The 21359-nt window shown below is 36.2% G+C and overlaps 2 protein-coding genes across 9 annotated transcripts in view; both read left to right on the plus strand.

The window, feature by feature from the left end:
- POLK (DNA polymerase kappa) overlaps positions 1 to 13445 on the plus strand; it is a 72529-nt gene extending 59084 nt beyond the window's left edge. For all 6 annotated transcript variants that reach the window (XM_015072115.3, XM_015072117.3, XM_027039868.2 and 3 more), the window contains 5 exons: positions 5654 to 5750; positions 7574 to 7745; positions 9594 to 10535; positions 11592 to 11634; positions 11815 to 13445. In XM_015072115.3, coding sequence (XP_014927601.1) covers positions 5654 to 5750; positions 7574 to 7745; positions 9594 to 10535; positions 11592 to 11634; positions 11815 to 11890 — 1330 coding nt within the window. In that variant the 3' untranslated portion in view covers positions 11891 to 13445. The remainder of the gene's footprint in view (positions 1 to 5653; positions 5751 to 7573; positions 7746 to 9593; positions 10536 to 11591; positions 11635 to 11814) is intronic.
- Positions 13446 to 17886: 4441 nt separating this feature from the next.
- Positions 17887 to 21359, plus strand: part of ANKDD1B (ankyrin repeat and death domain containing 1B) — a 61376-nt gene continuing 57903 nt past the window's right edge. For all 3 annotated transcript variants that reach the window (XM_027039832.2, XM_053224075.1, XM_053224073.1), the window contains exon 1: positions 17887 to 18077. In XM_027039832.2, the coding sequence (XP_026895633.1) occupies positions 17906 to 18077 (172 nt within the window). In that variant the 5' untranslated portion in view covers positions 17887 to 17905. The remainder of the gene's footprint in view (positions 18078 to 21359) is intronic.

Consider the following 21359-nt stretch of genomic DNA (forward strand, 5'->3'; position numbering starts at 1 on the left):
ACATGGACAGACATTTTTCCAAAGAGGAAATCCAGATGGCCAACAGACACATGAAAAGATGCTCAACTTCACTCATCATCAGGGAAATACAAATCAAAATTACAATGAGATATTACCTCACACTACCTCTGTCAGAATGGCTAAAATCAGCAACACAAGAAACAACACATGTTGGCAAGGATTTGGAGAAAGGGGAACTTTCTTATACTGTTGGTAGGAGTGCAAACTGATGCAGTTTGGAAGTGGAAACAGTATGGAAGCTCCTCATACTGTTGGAAGCAATCCAGCAATTGCACTACTGGGTATTTAACCAAAGAATACAAAAATACTAATTCAGAGGGATACATGCACCCTGATGTTCATAGTAGTATTATCTGTAGTAGACAATTTATGGAAAGATCCATCAACAGATGAATGGATAAAGAAGATGTGGTATGTATACACAATGGAATATTATTCAGCCACAAAAAAGAATGAAATCTTGCTATTTGCAACAACATGGATGGAGCTAGAGAGTATAATCCTAAGCAAAATTAAGCCAGTCAGAGAAAGAAAGACAAATACCATATGATTTCACTCATATGTGGAATTTAAGAAACAAAAACAAGCATAGGGGGAAAAGAGGCAACCAAGAAACACTTTAAATTTTTTTAAAAAATTTTTATTCAGTTTTGAGACACAGAGCATGAGCGGTGGAGGGGTGGAGAGAGAGGGAGACACAGAATCAGAAGCAGGCTCTAGGCTGTCAGCACAGAGCCTGATGCGGGGCTCAAACACACAAACGATGAGATCATGACCTGAACCCAAGTAGATCGCTTAACTGACTGAGCCACCCAGGTGCCCCTGAATACTCTTAACTATAGAGAACAAACTGAAGTTACCAGAAGGGAGGTGGGTGTGCATATGGGTGAAATAGGTGATGGGAATTAAGGGGTTCACATGTTGTGATGAACATCAGATGTATGGAAGTGTTGAATCACTGTATTTTACACTTGAAACTAATATTAAACTGTTTCCTAACTAACTGGAATTTAAATAAAAACTTAAAAAAAAAAAAAAGAAAGAAAGAAACTACACAGTGGGGGAGGTGAGGTGGGAGAAAGGGCCAGCAAGCCAATAGGAAAAAATTAAGAAAGCTAGTTACTCAACAGAGAAGCAAGTACAGATGCCTCTTAAAACATTGGAAATATTCCCAATCTTTATAGTTTAAGAAATACAGATTGAAGGTTCTTTGAGAAAGCCTTTTCACCAATGGGTTGGCAAAGATACCCTATTGATAAAACTGTGGGAGTAAAATAGCTTATAAACTCTGGAGGGAGTGTACTGGTTTCTTACTGGTCCTATAACAAATGACCACAGATCTAGTGGCTTAAAAGAACACAAATTTATTCTCTTACAGTTCTGAAGGTCAGGAGTCCTAAAATTAAGGTATTAGCAGGGTTGCATGCTTTCTAAAGATCCAGGGGAGGATCCATTTCCTTGCCAAAAGCTTCTAAAGGCGGCTTGTATTCTTTGACTCATCATCTTCAGACCTAGCATCTCATCTTTATCCGACTCACCCTCCTGCTTTCTTCTTAAGGGAATCCTTGGGATTACATTGGACCCACCTGGACCATTTAGGATACTCTCCCTATATTAACTTAATCATATCTGCAATGTACCCTTTATCATGTAATGTACTGGGTTCCAAGAGATTAGGATTTGGACATCTTTGGGGACTATTATTTTGCCTACCCCATGGGTGAAGCATTTTGGCAATGGCTGTTAAAATCACAGATACACTTGTACTTTGATCCCATAGTTCGTTTTCTAGGAATTCATTTTACATATGTAATCACATGTCATTTTACATGTATACAAGATTATTATGTTTTGTTGTGATAGTAAAAGAAAGTAACTTAAATATCTAGAGAATTGGTTCAATGATCTTACATCTTTAAATTAAAATATTAGGCTGCCATGTAAAAATGAGGGAATTATTTGTTCATAAGGAAATCTCACCAGGATGAATTGAAAAGATGCTAAACAGTGTGTCTAATATTCTACTGTTTATATAAAAAATTAAGAGAAAATGTTTACTTGTTTGCTTATACATAAAATATTCTGGAGAAATTTAAATGATTGGGAAGCTGGAAACATTGGTTGGAGGAGAACTGGGTATTCTTCACTGAATAGTCCTCTGCTCAGGATTTTTAACTCATTACCCTGGTCTCTTTTTAGCATCTTCCTCTTTTATGTTAATATGATCCCTTGCCTACTTTCAATACTCGGGTGCAGATGAATTCAAATTTCTACATTTAATATCACCAGCCCTCCATTTCCAGTTGTCTGTTAGACTAACTCTACCTAGGTGCCAGGAACAACCCCCTTAAGTCTACTTGAAAATACTTCTATTCCAAAAAGTAGATGAACAGTAATTGGAATAATGTTCTCATATATACTTTGTTAAGATAACCCTCTGTAGCAGTCTATGTACACATATATAATAATGTGTTATAAGTTCTGAGGGCATTATCATAATCTGTTAGTGACTGTAGTCACCTTTTTAAAAATCCCAGTATATGTAGTTAATATGTTATATTAGCTTCAGGTGTACAATGTAGTAATTCAACAGTTCCATATATTGTTCAGTGCTCATCAAGATAAGTACTCTTAATCCCATTCACCTATTTCATCCATCCCCCTAACCACCTCCCCTCTGGTAACCATCTGTTTGTTCTCTAGAGTTACAAGTCTGGTTTTTTGTTTGTTTGTCTCTTTTTTTCTCCTTTGTTTGTTTTGCTTCTTAAATTCCATATATGAGTGAAATCATATGGTATTTGTCTTTCTCTGCCTGGCTTATTTGCTTAGCATTATATGCTCTAGATCCATTTGCATCATTGCAAATGGCAAGATTTCATTCTTTTTTAAGGCTCAGTAATGTTCCATTGGTGTGTGTGTGTGTGTGTGTGTGTGTGTACACATATATATATGTGTACACATGCATACATATATACCACATCTTCTTTATCCATTCATCTATCAATGGACAGTTGGGTTGCTCCCATAATTTGGCTATTATAAATAATGCTGCAGTAAACGTAAGGGTGCATATGTCCCTTCAAATTAGTGTTTTCAAATTCTTTGGGTAAATACCCAGTAGTGTGATTACTAGATTATAGGTAGTTCTATTTTAAAATTTTTGAGGAACCTCCATACTGTTTCCACAGTGGCTGTACCAGTTTACATTCCCACCAACAGTGCAAGAGGGTTCCCCTTTTTCCACACCCTTGCCAACATTTGTTTCTTGAGTTTTTTATTTTAGCCATTCTGACAGGTATGAGGTTATATCTCATTTATTTATTTATTTATTTATTTATTTATTTATTTATTTTTAATGTTTTATTTATTTTTGAGACAGAGAGACAGAGCGTTAACAGGGAAGGGGCAGAGAGAGAGGGAGACACAGAATCCGAAGCAGGTTCCAGGGCTCTGAATTGTCAGCACAGAGCCCGATGCGGGGCTCAAACTCATGGACTGTGAGATCATGACCTGAGTCGAATTGGATGCCCAACCGAATGAGCCACCCAGGCGCCCCTAGGTTATATCTCATTTAGTTTTGATTTGTATTTCCCTGATGATGAATGATGTTGAGCATCTTTTCATGTGTCTCTGTTGGCCATCTGGATGCCTTCTTTGGAGAAATGTGGCTTCTGCCCATTTTTTAATTGTATTATTGGGGGGGTGGTATTTAGTTGTATCAGTTCTTGATATGTTTTGGGTACTAACCCTTTATCAGATATGTCATTTTGCAAATATCTTCTCCTATTCAGTAGGTTGTCTTTTGTTTTTGTTGGTTGTTTCCTTTGCTGTGCATAGGCTTTTTATTTTGATGTTGTCCCAATAGTTTATTTTTGCTTTTGTTTCCCTTGTCTCAGGAGACGTATCTAGAAAGATATTGTCATGGCCAATGTCAGAGAAATTACTGCTTGTTCTCTATTCTAGGATTTTTATGGTTTCAGGTCTCACATTTAGGTCCTTAATCCATTTTGAGTTTATTTTTGTGTATGCTGTAACAAAGTGGTCCAGTTTCATTCTTTTGCATGTAGCTGTCCAGTTTTCTCAACATAATTTCTTAAAGAGACTGTCTTTTTCCCATTGCATAGTCTTGCCTCCTTTGTCGAGTTTATTTCTGGGATTTCTATTTTGTTCCATTGATCTATGTGTCTGTTTTTGTTCCAGTACCATACTGTTTTGATTACTATAGCTTTGTAGTATAACTTGAAATCTGGAATTGTGTTATCTCCAGCTTTGCTTTGCTTTTTGAAGATTGCTGTGGCTGTTCAGGGTCTTTTGGGGCTCCATACAAATTTTAGGATTGTTAGTTCTAGTTCTGTGAAAAATGCTGTTGGTATTTTGACAGAGATCACATTTAATCTATGATTGCTTTGGGTAGTATAGACATTTTAACAATATTTGTTCTTCCCATCCATGCACATGGAATGTCTTTCCATTTCTTTGTGTTGTCTTCAATTTCTTTTACCAGTGTTTTATAGTTTTCAGAGTACAGGTCTTTCACCGCTTTGATTTAGTTTATTCTTAGGTATTTATTATTTTCAGTACATTGTAAATGGGATTGTTTTCTTAATTCCTTTTTCCATGGCTTCATAATTAGTGTATAGAAATGCAGTGGATTTATGTACATTGATTTTGTATCCTGCAACCTTACTGAATTCATTATTAGTTCTAGTAGCTCTTTAGTGGAATCTTTCAAGGTTTTTATATATAGTATCATGTCTTCTGCAAATAGTGAAAAGATTTACTTCTTACCAATTTGGATGCCTTTTATTTCTTTTTGTTGTCTGATAGCTGTGGCTAGGACTTCTAGTATTTTGTTGAATAAAAGTGGTAAAAGTGGACATCCTTGTATTGTACCTGACTTCAGAGGAAAGGCTCTCAGTTCTTCCCCTTTGAGTATGATGTTAGCTATGGGTTTTTCATATAAGGCATTTTTATGTTGAGATATGTTTCCTCTAAACCTACTTAACATTTTTTTAATGTTTTATTTATTTTTGAGAGGGAAAGAGACAGAGAGCAGATGGGGGAGGGGCAGGCAGACACACACACACACACACACACACACACACACACACACACACACACACAGAGAATCCGAAGCAGGCTCCAGGCTCTGAGCTGTCAGCACAGAGCCCAACGCAGGGCTTGATCCCACGAACTGTGAGATCATGATCTAAGCCAAAGTTGGTCACTAAACTGACTGAGACACCCAGGCACCCCTCTAAAACCTACTTTGTTGAGTTTTTTTTTTTTTTTATCATGAGTAGATGTCATACTTTGTCAAATGCTTTTTCTGCAGATACTGAAATGATCATATAGTTTTTATCCCTTCTCTTATTGTTGCAATATATCAGACTTTAACCTCCTTTTAAAAAAACTACTGTAGGTGAAATCAGTTTAACTATAAATGATCTCCCATTATTCATGTAGATCTTAGATGTTTCTTCTTAATTATATCTTAGTTCATCTGAAAATTTTGTTTTGTACTGCAGAAAAATATAACTTAATGCCAGGCCATTAAAACATACTATCTCATTCCTAAATTATCCTGAATTATAGTTTACTCTGTGCACCGAAATCATTCTTGTCTTTTTAGGACATTCAGTGAGATGAGTAAAGCAGAAGAACAATATAGCTTGTGCCAGGAACTTTGCAGTGAACTTGCTCAAGATCTGCAGAAAGAAGGATTAAAGGTACTTTAGATGTAGTGTTCTTAGATTTAACATTTTTTAATAATAAAATACTACCTTAAAGGAAGAGTTAGATTTTGCATCTGAGTACAAATTGAGAAATATTGAGTATCCCCAATAAATAAAGAGTAATCCCCAATAGAGATAAATTCAGTTTCTCAATAAATTGAGAAATATAGAGTATCCCCAATAGAGACAAATTCAATTCTGACCCATAATTGAGGCCTATACTGAGATCAGTCGATGAAGAAACAACTTAGGAGGGTGGGCTGGCTCCAGTATAATTCCAGAGTTTATACTACTTGAGGAGTACATTTGAATACGTTCAGAATCAGACTTATAATGGCATTAGAGAATAAAGCAAAGGTAATGATTTCCCTAGAACTGTATTTACTTATTACAAATGTCTTTCCAACCATCTTTTAATATTTTCCTCAGGTAGACAATGATTTTCTAAAATAGGCATTTTGTTTCAATTCTCGAATTCCAGATTGTTTAACATACTGAGAACAAAACCTTGAAGACCCTGAATTTCTATTTTATAACCTTCACTCACAACAATCTATATGTAGTATTTTTCCAAACTCTCAAACCAGAGGTGGCGTTTTTACAAAGTGTAGCACAAAGGTATTCAAAAGTTATTACCAAAAAACCCCCAAAACAACAAAGGTTATTACAAAGAATGGGATATCTATATAAGTACATTATATATCTTATAATCCTTTTCTATCATACCTGAGTGTGAAGATTTTTTAAAAAAAATTGTTTTAATAAACCTGTAATTTGGGAATCATCTCAGATTTATAAGAAAAGTAGCAAAGATAATATAGAGAGTTCTGATATACCCTGTATTATCATAGCTATATTATTACAGTACATTTGTTGAAGCTAAGAAACTGACATTAGCACATTTCTATTGGCTAACCTCCAGACATTATTTGGATTTTACTGTTTTTCCATTAAAGTCCTCTTTCTGTTCCAAGATTCAGTCCAGGGAACCACACTGTGTTTAGTTGTCGTGTCTCCCAATCTCCTCTAATCTGTGAAAGTTTATCAGTATTTCCTTGTTTTTCATGACCTTAACAGTCTTAAGGAGTATTGGCCGGGTATCCTGCAAGATGTCTTTCCATCCAGGTTTGGGTGATGTTTTTCTAATGATTAGACCAGGTTATGAATTTTTAGAAAGAATACCAGAAGTGAACTGTCCTCGTTATATCCTATCAAGGTATATGATAACTACAAGGTATCATAAATGATACTAACCGTTGTCACCTGGTTAAGTTAGTGTTTGCTAGGCTTCTCCACTGTGAAGTTACTATTTTTCCCTTTCATACTCTATTCTTTGGAAGTGAGTTAATAAGTCAACCCACACTGAGAACCTCCAGGGGGTAATAAAATACACATAACATAGAATTTATCATTTTAACCATTTTTAAGTTACATTTCTGTCATATTAAGTTCATTCATATTGTGCAACCATCACCACTATTAATCTCCAGAGTTTTTTCATTATCCCACACTGAAACCCTGTACCCATTAAACAGTAACTATAAAGGGAGTTCTTATGTGCAAATGGTTTAGCATAATATCTAGCATACAGTAGACACACAGTAAGTGTGAGGGGAGTAATAATTATTGGCTAAAATGGGATTTTTAGATATTTCAGTTATTCTTTTTAGCACATTCCATTACCATGTTTTATAAATAATTGATTATACTTCTATGTTATGTGTATTTAAGAGATCTTTCTAAATTTTTGTAACCTACAAATTAACTTTTTTCTAGAAGTTAGAAAGCCATATGTAACAATGTTCTGTTTGTTGCAGGGTAGAACTGTTACCATTAAACTGAAGAATGTAAATTTTGAAGTAAAAACTCGTGCATCTACAGTTTCATCTGTTGTTTCTACTGCAGAAGAAATATTTGCTATTGCTAAAGACTTGCTAAGAACAGAAATTGATGCTGATTTTCCACATCCTTTGAGATTAAGACTTATGGGTATGACTTGTTTTTCCTTAAATCTGCTAGACCTTCCCAAATAAATTAACTTGGGAAATAGTCTCTCCTTCGTTTTATCTCTTAAACCTGTTGAGGAGTTTGTACCTATGCTGCCATTTTTCTTAATTCTTAGAACCTGATGTAGGTGGAACAATGCTCATTAATTTAATCCCCATAAGAACCAGATAAAGTTGTTCTTTTCCTTACTACTTAGTGAAATCCTTCGGGCTAGGTATGTTTCAGAATTTTAAACTTTTCAGATTTTATGAAAGTGAATTTAGTGCATATACTCCATATGTTTTGTAATACTGATTTGGTATCTGAGGCACCACCTTATGATAAACACATTAATATTTTTGTAGCAAACAAGAAAATATCACACTAGGTTAAAGAGAATTGGGTGAGAGGATGTATATGGACAAGCACTCCAAATGCCAACTTTACTGCTAAGAGTGGATCATTAGCCATGCTTTCATGTATGAAAGACAGCACACACTTGAAATTGATTGAATAAAGTTCGTTAAATAAAAGAGCTAAAGAGCCGGGGCACCTGGGTGGCTCAGTCAGTTAAGCTTCCAACTTTGGCTCAGGTCACGATCTCATGGTTCGGAAATTCGAGCCCCTGCCTGGGCTTCCATGCTGACAGTGCAGAACCGGCTTGGGATTCTCTCTTTCCCTCCCTCTGCCCCTTCTGTGCTGTCTCTCTCTCTTGCCCTCTCTCTCAAAATAAATAAATAAACTAAAAACAAAACCCCAAATCTAAAGAGCAGATGTTAATGACAGCATCATTCATAATTGCCAAAATTGGAAACAAAAATGCACATAAAGAGACATGGAGGCACCTTAAATGTAAATTATATTATTATATTACATTTATTATTAGTAAATGAAAGAAGCCAGTTTGAAAGGTTAAATACTGTCTGATTCAAACTTATGAAATCTGGAAGAGACAAAACTGGAGACAGTGAAAAGATCAGTGTATGTCAAGGGTTAGGGGTGAGGAAGGGATGAATAGACTTAGCACAGAGGACTTTCAGGGCAGTGAAACTATTGTGTATGATTATATAATGGTGGATACAAATCATTAAACACTTGTCAAAATCCATGGGATGTACAACACCAGGAGTGAACCTAATGTAAACTATGAGCTTTGAGTGTTAATGTTGTGTCACTATACGTTCATCATTTGTAACAAATGTACCACTCTGGTACAATATGTCAGTTGGAGGAGGCTGTGCATGGTGTGGGCAGAGGATATGTAGGAACTGCACTTTCTGCTTACTATTGCTGTGAACCTAAAAAAGAGCTAAAGAGTTTTTGAAATTGACTCCAATAGTTGGGTTTTTTTTTTAATTTTTTAATGTTTATTCATTTTTTGAGAGACAGAGTGCAAGTGGGGGAGCGGCAGAGAGAGGAAGACACAGAATCTGAAGCAGGCTCCAGGCTCTAAGCTGTCAGCACAGAGCCTGATGCAGGGCTTGAACCCACACTGTGAGATCATGACCTGAGCAGAAGTCAGATGTTTAACCAACTAGCCACCCAGGTGCCTCAGTTAGTTGAACTTTAATGGTAACTTATGTCAGATGTTAATTGGAAGACTTCTATAATCATGTGAACTCCCAACAGATACTATTTAGTGACACCCAGTTTTATAAAGGAACGTAAATTTCATGCAAAGTACCTGTTTTGAAAACTCATCCTTTAATTCAGAAAATATGCAGTATTGCTTATTATTTTTCTCTAAACAGCCTTTTGTATATATATCACAACAATATTATGCAAAATATTTTTATGCATTATGAGTGAATTGGCTTTGTTAAGCAATTAATTGTCGTTGGTTTAATTTAGGTGTACGGTTATCTAGTTTTCCCAATGAAGACAAGAAACAGCAACAAAGGAGCATTATTGGCTTTTTACAGGCTGGAAACCAAGCTCTGTCAGCTACTGGGCATATGCTAGAGAAAACTGACAAAGATCAGTTTCTAAAACCTCTAGAAATGTCTCAAAAGAAGAGCTTCTTTGATAAAAAGCGATCAGAAAGGAAATGGAGCCAACAAGACACATTTAAGTGTGAAGCTGTGGATACACAAAGTTTACAGACATCAGATTCATTCCAAGTTTTAAAGAAGATGAACGAGAATTTAGAAACATCAGAGAATTCAAATAAGTCTCAGATATTTACCTGTCCCAGTTGTTTTAGGGAGCAAGGAAGCATCAGTCTGGAAGCCTTTAATAAACATGTAGATGCCTGTCTTGATGGACCTTCAATTAATGAAGACCGTAAAATGTTCTCATGCTCACATGCTTCCTCTACAGAAGTTAACAGGAAAGAAAATGTACATCATTCTTTTTCACTCCATGAGAAGCAGGATTATGAAACCCATCAGAAGCATTCAGGAATCAATTCAGTAGATTGTGCAGAGCTAGTAGAGACTAAAGGTAACCCACCTAAAGCAGAAAGTGTAGGTGCTTTAAGTGATAAGCACAGCAAAGAGGAATGTGCTGTTTTTCCAAGAGAATCGTTTAATACTGAGCAACATTATCAGAATTCTTTCTCTACTGTTTTACTGGAAGATATGGGGTCAAGTCAGCAAGAATCCCCCCAGCCTTATTTACCTGAAGTGATAATAACCCAGGCTCTAGTTTGTCCTATTTGTAACCTGGAACAAAAGACTTCAGATCTTACCCTGTTCAATATGCATGTGGATATATGCTTAAATAAAGGCATTATCCAGGAACTGAGAAAGGATAGTCTAGCTAATCAACCCACAAAAAGCACCAAAAGTACTGGTGAGTTTGTAGTCATTTTTATTTTATTTTATTTTATTTTATTTTTTATTTTTATTTTTTAACATTTATTTATTTTTGGGACAGAGAGAGACAGAGCATGAACGGGGGAGGGGCAGAGAGAGAGGGAGACACAGAATCGGAAGCAGGCTCCAGGCTCTGAGCCATCAGCCCAGAGCCCCATGCGGGGCTCAAACTCACGGACCGTGAGATCATGACCTGAGCTGAAGTCGGACGCTCAACCGATTGAGCCACCCAGGCGCCCCCTGTAGTCATTTTAAAGAACTTGATTATATAGGAATGTTTTATTAAAATTGAGATTGTTGTTAAATATGAAGCATATACAATTAAAGGGATAGTTTGTGTATGCTGCCATTTAGGAAAATGTTATTTACCTTATTAGCATAGGTTAGAATTAACTGAAGCCATTAGATTTTACATTTTGGGAAAACTCCATTTGGGGCTTGATTTAGCAAGAACGAACTCATAAGTTCAGGGAGCTAAGTGATCTCATAAAAAATGAGATTCCTGTGGAAGGAATAAGTCACAAGGATAAAAGGTACAGCACAGAGAATATAGTCAATGGGACTATAATAGTACTGTATGGTGACAGATGATAGCTCCATTTGTGGTGAGCACAGCATATCATTTGTTGAATCACTATGTTGTATACCTGAAACTAATAGAACACTGTGTGTCAGTTATACTTCAATTTAAAAAAAGAAGAAAGAAAAATTCGTTAAGAAAACTTTTGCCAAGGCACAGTGGTAAATTAACTATAATCACACAACCAGAAAGCCTCTTTAAGTTGTTTTTTGGTAGTCTGAGTCTAACTTAACTTCAAAAATAAAATTAAGTGTATACTAATAAAATAAGTAAATTACAAAGAAATAATGCTATAAAGTTAGTTTCTGGTATGTCTACATATAAATTATGTAGTACTAAGGAAGTTTTTATTATCTTTAATCAGTCAGCTTTACCTCTTTAGATTTTTATACAGCTTTATAATTATTTCATGTTGTTCATTATGGAATTTCTTGACTTTTCTTTCCTCTAAAGATACCTCAGGCCAAGTACAAAAGACTGCAACAAAAACAAAAAGGTATGGCTAATTTGAGTTTTAACAAAGCTGGCTATAAAATTGTTATATTTTGAGGTCTAATTTTTAGGGAATGTTAAAATCTGCTCTTATAAATCAACTACAATTTTAAAAATCAGTGATTTGCAAAACAGTTAAAAAATATCTTCTTGCATTTTAATTGCATGTTCTTTTTCATTCCAGGCCAGGAATGCACTCATCGTCAAAGAAAGTAAAACCAAACAGTCCCAGACACACTCTTGATATATTTTTTAAATGAATATTGAACATTTTACCATTGAACATTTTATTCTTACTTGAAACTTGTTACTTTATAATCAACAAATCTTAGTTCTTCATTAAGTTTACAAATTCATTTAGTGAAAGACAAGTGCAATAATTCCTTCCCAAATGACATTTCCTTCATATGAATTTGGAATATAGACTAGTTTACTTCTTTACACATTTTGGATAACCAAGAGAATTTCACTTCTATTATACATCAATCAGAAATCAGTCCTGTTACAGATCATTTTAAAATGAGAAATTAGGAATGAAATCAGAAAGTGATTTTTTTCATAATTACATTTTATAATAAATATAAAAACATATTTATAAGGGCTCTCAGAGGTTCTCACAAACCTATGTTAGCATAATAATATTTCAGCACTTAACCACTTTGTTGGCATTGGACTGCTATATTTGATTTTGGTAACTTCTACAACTTCATATATTCGTAGTTTACCTCCTGGGATATTCAAATACCTTGTGAGCCTTCGTAATTAAAATTTATTCTAAGTTCTATGAAGAATATTAGCTGGGCAGAACAAGCCTGAGGGTTTCATTATCTTCAGGAAAATGATATCACAGTATTATCTTCTGTGTTAAAAGAATTCTTTAAAATTTGATTATCCCTTTTATTTTTTTATTTAGAATTCCTTTATGAATAAGCATGTGGCTCACTTTAACAATATTTAGTGTAAGATTCAAGGTGTTAGTTTCTGTATAGGACTTTTAAGTGGTGGTATTTCATTTCTTGACAGTTATGTTTATACTTTACACAGATCTATAAAAAAGGATAAATTGTATGCTCACTTTATTTTTATTGTAACCCTTTAGAAAGAAGTAATTCAAAAGATTAATGTGTATTAAAGCATCTCATTCATCTTCGCTATATTTCTATCACATTTTTGTTAATATGAATGAAAGAAGATAGCTTAATAGTGATCATTGTAGTTACTGCAAATACTTTTGTGCTATTAATAGAATTTTTTTCAAAAAACAATTAATTTAAACATGAAATGGAAGCCATTTTCTGTTACTCCTTTAAAGAACTGAATCTTTTGCCTCTTATATTTTTGTTGTCTCTTTTCCTACTTTTCATATGTTATAACTCATTATCTGAATTTATAAAGAAATAATATTTTAGGAATAGGTTAAATTAGAATCTCATACAGCTTTTGGCCAAAGTGGTAACTGACTTTAAATTATTGTATTATTATATTTATTATGCCAGTCTCAGGCCTAATTATTATCATATGCTATGGAAAGTTCAGAGTTCTTATGTGATTTATATATCTCAGTTCTGTACAAAATTAAGTTTAGTAAAGCACTGATTTAATGTCTTGAAAAGTTAATAGTATCATATTTTTTTTTCCATCTTGCCTCAGATTTATTTTTACTGTATTTTCAACTTTAAATATGAAATTATTTTCAGCTACGTGATTCATGTAATTGAATGTTATCATTTAGTAATATTTAATAATAATTTAAAATAAAATTGGAAGTGTTTCATTGATCTTTTAGCCAATAAAAATGGTTTTCTTACTTTTCTACTCTTTTCCCACCTCTGATTCTTTGTCTTTGATTCTCTTTGCCCCGAATTCTCTCCACATTTTCTTCTATTTAATGTATCCAACTTATTTACTTTTCATTATGATTTTGCTTTGGGGTATTTTTAGGAAATACAGCAAAACTACAAAGAATAACCACCTATGATCTTATCTACTTAGAGGGTCAGAACATAGGGAACCACCTGAGAGAACATATTTGCAACACATTTAACTGGCCCAAACTAGTATCCAGAATATATAATCCAGAAGGTAAAAATGACTCCTCTGTATTAGTAAGAAAGAGACAGATAGCCAATAGAAATTTGGACAAAAGACTTTAAATGTCACTTTACTTAAAAAGAAGTCCAAATGGCCACGAAATATGAAAAATTCTCAGCCATTTTAGAAATAGGGAAATAAAAAATAAAACCACAAAGAAGTATCACTACATCCCTACCAGATTCACAAAAATGAAAAGATCCAATGATACTAAATTTTGGTGATGTTGTGGAGCAATGTAAACTCTCCTTTTGAAAACAATCACTTTGGAAAAGTTTGCCCTTCTTCAATAAATTTGAAGATATGTACACTTAACCTAGCAACTGCACTCCTAAATAAACACCTTTGTTGGTTTTCTTCCATTTGCTCTCCAAATTACTGGTCAAATTATTGGCCCTTGACCATGCTTTTGTCTAGTAAGGGGCCATGGCAATGGGGAAACCACTACAGGAGATTTCAGGGAGGAAAGCAGATGAAGTTGGGTATTTATTCCCACATGTAAGTTTGGTATGATCATCTTGAGCAGGTTAGGTCCCTTGACCGAAGGTCACAACTGTTTTTTTTGTGTTTTTTGTTTTAATGTTTATTTTTGAGAGAGAGCATAAGTGAGGGAGGGGCAGAGACAGAGACAGACAGATGTTCCAAAGCAGGTTCTGCACTGAGACTGAGTGTGCAGAGCCCAACAAACTCACGAACCTTGAGATCACGACCTGAGCTGAAGTCAGATGCTTAACTGACTGAGCCACCCAGGTGCCCCTAGTCACAACTTCTTTATACTGTGTTCTCTGCTCTCTTCAGTTTCTGATAATCCTTTCCTTCCCTCACCCCATCAGCCTGGGAGTGGCAACAGAGCCTTGCTCTTATTAGTTTTGGGGTGCTGCGGTATCTTTTGTGGTTCCCCCACACCTTTGTAAATGGTCCTTAAATTCATCTCACAATACAAACGTTTTTCCTGCCCAGAGCCCTAACTGATACAATGTCTTGGGGAAAATATTGAACATGTTCCTTAGTAAGTATGCACAAGAATGCTCCTAGGGTCCCCTCCCTACGGAAAATAAAAAAACAACCTCAATGCGACCTGGCTATAAGCATACATGACAACATCCCTCACAACCTTGTGACATGAGACCACTTAATCAAAGAAGTAAAAAATATGTAAAGAACTATGCCACGTGACGTTCGGGGCTCAGTTCTTCAGGTACAAACCCAACTGAGCAATGCCAGCATGAAGAAAGTTGCCTCCTGGAAAGAAAAGCCTCGGTATCACGACTCTGTGTAAGAATCCTGCTAAACTAGCAGCACTGTAATAGCCAAAAATGGAAAATAAACCAGATATTAATTTAATTCTACCATTGTATATTCATGTCTATTCAAACAATTCAATTCTATACAGTGGCAAAAATGAAGGCAGTAAGCCAACAGTAGATGAATATCACAAACAATCTAGAGTAAAAGAAGTAAGTCATAGATGGCAAGTCATGGCATGCCATCAGCATGAATACATTTGTAAGCAGTGCAAAATAGTTAAAACTGTTGTGTTGAGGATTTATCCATATGAGATCAGATTACTAAGAAAAGCAAGTATGTTACTGTCCTGAAAGTTAGAATAAAGGTTTCTTCTTTAGGGAGATAGTGAAATGTGACTGGGGAGTGGTACATAGAGCTGCTGGGATACTATCAGTGTTCCATTTCTTGGGTGGTTGATTGCATGGAGGTTGCCTTTAAAAATATTCTTTAGGGGCACCTGGGTGGCTCAGTAGGTTGAGCGTCCTACTCTTGATTTTGACTCAGATCATGATTTCATAGTTTGTGGGGTCGAGCCCCACATCAGGCTCTGTGCTGACAGCATACAGCCTGCTTGGGATTCTCTCTCCTCTCTGCCCCTTCCCCTGCTCACTTGCACACACACTCTCTCTCTCAAAATAAATAAGTAAACATTAAAAAAATTCCTTAAGCTGTACATACGTATTTTATACACACTTGTTCATATGTGACCCAAAATCATAATAAAAAACCAATTCACAAAGTTCCTGAAAATTTAACAATCTGATCCTGCAAGCCAGTACAAGCTAGCTGCTACATATCATTCTCCATGATACACTCCAAACATAGGCTTGGCATTCAAAGCCATTCAAGTCCGACTGCACAGCTTATAGTTTCCTGAATAGACCAAGCTATTTCTCCCCTCTGGTATGAAGCTTGCTCCCTCTGTCCTGAATGTGCTTCCTGAATGTGTTTTTGCTGTCTCCCACCATTCACAACTACTCATCTTTCAACTCAGTCCAGGGGCTGCTTTCAGGAGAGGGCCCTGCCCTCTGGAAAAGCTGATCAGTCATCCCTTTGTGCTTCCATTTCTCTATGAGGACACTGAAACATTCTTCACTATGGCTTTGCTGTGGTCTTGTCCCACTAGACTGCAGATTGCTAGAGATCCTAGGCTGTCTTCACTGATCTCCAAATTCTAGGTGTGAAGTATATGGCGTGGCGCTTAGTGCTACTATCATTTGATGACCTATAAATGAATAAATAATATGTAACCAAAGAGTGGTGTCTATTACTATCTTACTGTTTTTCTCTGGGAAGACAGGTGGTGGCTGATGTAAGTGGCTGCACTCAAGCTGGGCTCTAAGGGATAGGCCTTCCAGAAAGAAGGAATTGTGTTTCTTTTCCTTTATTGGACATTGGCTTGCGTTATAAATGTTTTATCACTGTGTGTGGCCTTTTGGGTGGCTTGGAAGTATTTGGAAGAAGGCTCCAAATGTTACTATTAACCTAAGGCTTAAAAAAATGCTTTTTTGAGGAAATATTCCATTTTGAAAACCATACTTGGTGCCTAGTGCTGATTTTTTTTTTTTTAAGTAATATTCCATTTTGAAAAGTGGTAATAGATTTGAACATACCTGGTGCTGGTAGGATTTTAGTGAACTTCACAGAGCAATGGAGTTTATTTCCCTGGAGCAAAAACTGTTCTTTTGTTGTATAATTCAGGGATAATCACTTTTGCTTTGTAATGCAGAGCAAAAGAGTTGGATTAACAGTTGTTCAAGAAAAACTCAAATGCTATTATGGTGAGTAATGGAAACATTCCATTTGTTAAGCAAACCATAATATTGAACTGTTCTTACAAATGTGATGTAATTTCTAATTGTTGCTCAGCGAGACTGAAGATAATTCAGAGGCAAATAGTGTTAACGCTTTACTTCTAACCCGTCTCTTTTTATTATGATTTCAAACTCCTAAAACATTCATATACATAGATATACATACCTTAGATATGTGTGCACACACACACAACCTCTACCAAACCCTTGTCTATTGAACTCTGTCTACCCTTGTAAGACCTCTTGAAAATGTCCACTTCTTTACATTTTTTTATTAGCTTATTTCTCTTTAAATCATCTTGTGCATTTTTATAGACAATGCTCTCTTATGCGTGTGTGCGTGTGCGCGAGTTTGCGCACGCGCATGCGTGTAAAAAGGTGGGTCAGTTCTGGGGTCAAATCTAGTTCTGTTTTATGAGGACTTAGGTTTTTGGGTTTTTTTTTTCACTCCTAGAATGTGCTAATGTGAGATGTGCCATTGTTTTGTCTGGTTTTATTTTGTAACCCGTTGAACCCACTGTGCTCAGATGCTGTGGATTCAGGGCAGAAGTTCCGGTTGTCCTCCAATACTCTGTTTTTCTTCACTATTACTAGAATTTCAGCTAGGCACACGGTTGTCCTGAATAGATTACTCTATTGGATCAATTTTATAAACCGCTAAGAAATAATACCCAAGACGGGGAGTCCAACAGCTCACGACTGCATTAAAATGGGATACCAAGGTTTGGGAGAAGAAACTGAGACACTTTATTCCAAGGAAAATCCTGGAAGCCCATTTAGGAGTGATTTAATACTGAAGTTCTAAGTGTTGGTTACAAATCCAGCCTCGACGTTTCTCAAAGTTGTACGAAGCACCCAAGTGTGAGTTGGGCGTCTTCGCAGAGCGCTTCACCTCAGGTGAAACAAATCCTGAGACGGTGCAAGCCGCACCCGCCGGCAGACCCGCCCAGGCGGCCGCTCTGGGCTGCGCAGGAAAACGCGGGGCAAGCGGCCCCGAGACCGCCCAGAACCGAGAGCCACAGAGCGGCCCGACCGAGCCTTCCCGCTCGCGCGCTGCGCCCCCCACCCCCCGCGGGGGCGCACATGGACCCCGCCCGAAGCAGCCCGGGTCGCCGGGCGGCGGCGCGAGAGCTACTGCGAGGGGCGGCCGCGGCCGCGAAGGGCCTTCGGGAAGATCTGAGGGGCGCGGTGGTCCGACCCTGGATCCCGAAGCATGAGGGGCCCCGAGAGGAGGCGGCGGCGGGACACGAGATCCGTGAGTTCCAGGACGCGGGGCGCAAACGTGGCGGTGGCGGCGCCTAGTGGGCGCTTCAGGACTCGGGGCTGGGCGCCCACCCTCCGCCCCCGCAGCCCCTGTGGGCTAGTTTGCGCACCCAAGTTTTGGCTCAGACTGTTTTATTTCAGGTGAAGCCTCCACTGTGGATGGAAGGAAAGAGTTGCTCTTTCAATTTAAGGAAGAGTGTTTGGTTTTTGGGTTTTTTTGTGTGTGTTTTGTTTTTTAAATAATTACGCCCTATTGCAAATACGGAAAGAGTTTTATATGCTGTTATCTCCTATATCCTGACTCATGCAATGATTTATTGTGTGACTTTAAATCACTTAATCTTTCTGTGCTTAGGTGTTTGAAAGCATGGGATGGGTCTTTTGTGCCTTGAGATTAAATTTATAGCATAAACTGAGATTGTTCAAGAATCTTTAAAAGTTGAGAATGATTTCCAGACTGTTAACAGCACCAGTTCCTTAATAATGTTTATTTAGTTCGTCCATCTGTCCATTCATTCATTCTAGAAATATTTTCAAGAGCTTACTACTTACTGGACATATTTTAGATGAGTATGAAGTCAGAGCATGACAGCCCTTCTGGTTTTGGTGGAGGGTTGATAGACGAAAAAATTAGTAACAGAATAAGAAGTTATTTTAAAGCAGTGATCATTACTGCGGAGGCCACATAGCCTAACCCCATTTTAGGAAGTTTTTCTCCTGTGTCTTCTTCTAAAAGTTTTATAGTTTTATGTTTTACGTTTTCCTCTATGATCTATTTCGAGTTAATTTTTGTGTATAGAATGAAGTTTAACATCAAGGCTCATTTGTTTTGTTTTGTTTTGTTTTGTTTCATTTTGGACGTCCAGTTGTTCAAATACCATTTGTTGCAATGATTATCCTTTCGCTGCTGTCACAGACTTTACACCTTTGTCAAAAATCAACTGGCTATATTTGTGAGAGTTTATTTCTCGACTCTGTATTTTGTTCAATCCAGCTGTGTGTTTCTCTGCCAATACCATGCTGTATTGATTATTGTAGATTTATAATAAGTATTGTGACTCTTCCAATTTTATTCTTCTTTTTCAAAATTGTTTTGGTTATTCTAGTTCTTTTGCCTGTCCATATAGGTTTTAGAATCATCTTGTCTGTAGCTACAAAATATCCTTTTGGCATTTGATTGAATTGCATTAAATCTATGGGTCAATTTCATATAATTGACATCTTTATTACATCTTCCAATTCATGACATCATGTATCTTCATTTATTTAGGTATTCTTTAATTTTTCTCATCAGTATTTTGTGTTTTTTTGGTATTAGAGAAACTGGAACTTTTGTTGGATTTATATACTTTTAAGTATTTTGATTTTTGATCATTTTAATTATAATTTTTAAAATGGTATTATTTTTAAATTTTGGTTTCCATTTGTTTATGCCAGTGTATAGAAAGATGGTTGATATTTATGTGTTGACCTTGTATCCTACAACTTTGCTAAACCCACTTATTAGTTCTAGAGCTGCTTTATACATTCTTTTGGATTTTATATGCAGATAATAAAATTGTTTGCAACTAGACTAGAGACATTTCGATTTCTTGCCAATCAGTATGCGTTTTAATATACTTTTACTGCTCTGTTGTCCTGGCTGACACTTCCAGCACTGTGTTTAAGAGTTAGACTGGACATTTCTGTTTGTTCCTGGGTAAAGAAAGCATTGACATTTTTATGAGTAAGTAGAATGTTAGCTGTCAGTTTTTTGTAAATGCTCTTTATCAGGTTGAAGAAGTTCCCTTCTATTCCCAGTTTGCTGAGAGGGTTTTTTGGTTTTTGTTTTTAATCATAAATGGATGATGATTTTTTTTAAATGCTTTTTCTGCATCAATTAACCATATAATTTTTCTTCTTTAGACTACCTGTATATACATTGCTTGATTTCCAAATAAGGAACGAATTTTACATTCTCAGGATAAACATTACTTGGTGTGTTAAACTTTCTGTGTATCATGGGATGTGTTTTGATAATGCTTGTTCAGAGAGTTTTGCATCGATGTTTATGAGGGATATTGGCTTGTAGTTTTTTATTCTCATAATGTCTTTGGTTGTAGAATCAAGAAAATGCTGATCTCATAAGATGAGTTGGGAAGCTTTTCCTCTTCTTGTGTCAGGTTATCTATATAATCTTGAATGAATTTGGGTAGTTTGTGATTTTTGAGAAATTATTTCATTTCATCTAAGTTGTTGAATTTATGTGAATGGAATTGTTCATAATATTCCTTTATTCCTTTCATGTGTGTGGGAACGGTAGTGCTGTGCTCTCTTTCATTCCTTACATTGGTAATGTGTGTTCTCTCTCTTTCTCTCTTTTTGGTCAGTGTTGCTAGAGGTGTATCGATTTTATTGATGTATTCAGAGAAGCAGCTTTTGTTTTCATTGATTTTCTCTATTGTTTATCTTTTTTCAATTTTATTGATTATTGCTCTTACCTTTGCAATTTTTTTTCTGTCTGCTTGACTTAGGTGTTTTTTGCTTTTAGGTTTTTACTTTCTTAAGGTAGGAATTTACATTACTGATTTGCAAGCTTCTTTTCTAATAACTTAATGCTATGAAGTTCCCTCTTATAATGCTATGAATTTCCCTCTTAGCACTGCTTTAGCTGCATCCCACACATTTTGATATATTTTATTTTTATTTTTATTCAGTTCAAAATATTTTCTAATTTCTCTTGGGTTTTCCTCTTTCATATGTGGTTTATATGTATGTATGAGAAATTGGAAGTTTTGTTAATACTGAGCATACTTCCCTTGGTAATATTGTTCTGGAGGTAGATGGTGGCTTCCCAATCCTCCCATCCACCCATCTAGCAAATATTTATTGAACACCTGTTAGCACTAGGTACTGGACTTATTTCAGCTTCCTCGTGGATATTGTATTCTGGTGAAGGAAACAGATACTGAGAAAGTAAACAAATGTAATATTAATGTCGAGTAGTATCAAGTGATATGAAGAAAAAGTGAAGTAGGGCACAGGGGCAGAGAATGACGGGAGACGGGTTTGGATGGTCAGACATGATTTTTCAGAAGTGGTACCATTTGAGCAGAGACCTGAATGAAATGCAGGAGGCTTGTTTTTCTATCTCAGCATTATCTCCTCCTGTTTTGGCCCTCTTGCTTCATACTTACCCAAATTTTGAAGGCATTAGAGTTTTTGACCCCTAAAAGTTTAAGTGAATGATACAGCTCTGTGTAATGTGTTGCTTGGTGCTGAACATTTAACATTT

The sequence above is a fragment of the Acinonyx jubatus genome, chromosome A1 (genome assembly GCF_027475565.1).
Source record: "Acinonyx jubatus isolate Ajub_Pintada_27869175 chromosome A1, VMU_Ajub_asm_v1.0, whole genome shotgun sequence".
NCBI lineage: Eukaryota > Metazoa > Chordata > Mammalia > Carnivora > Felidae > Acinonyx > Acinonyx jubatus.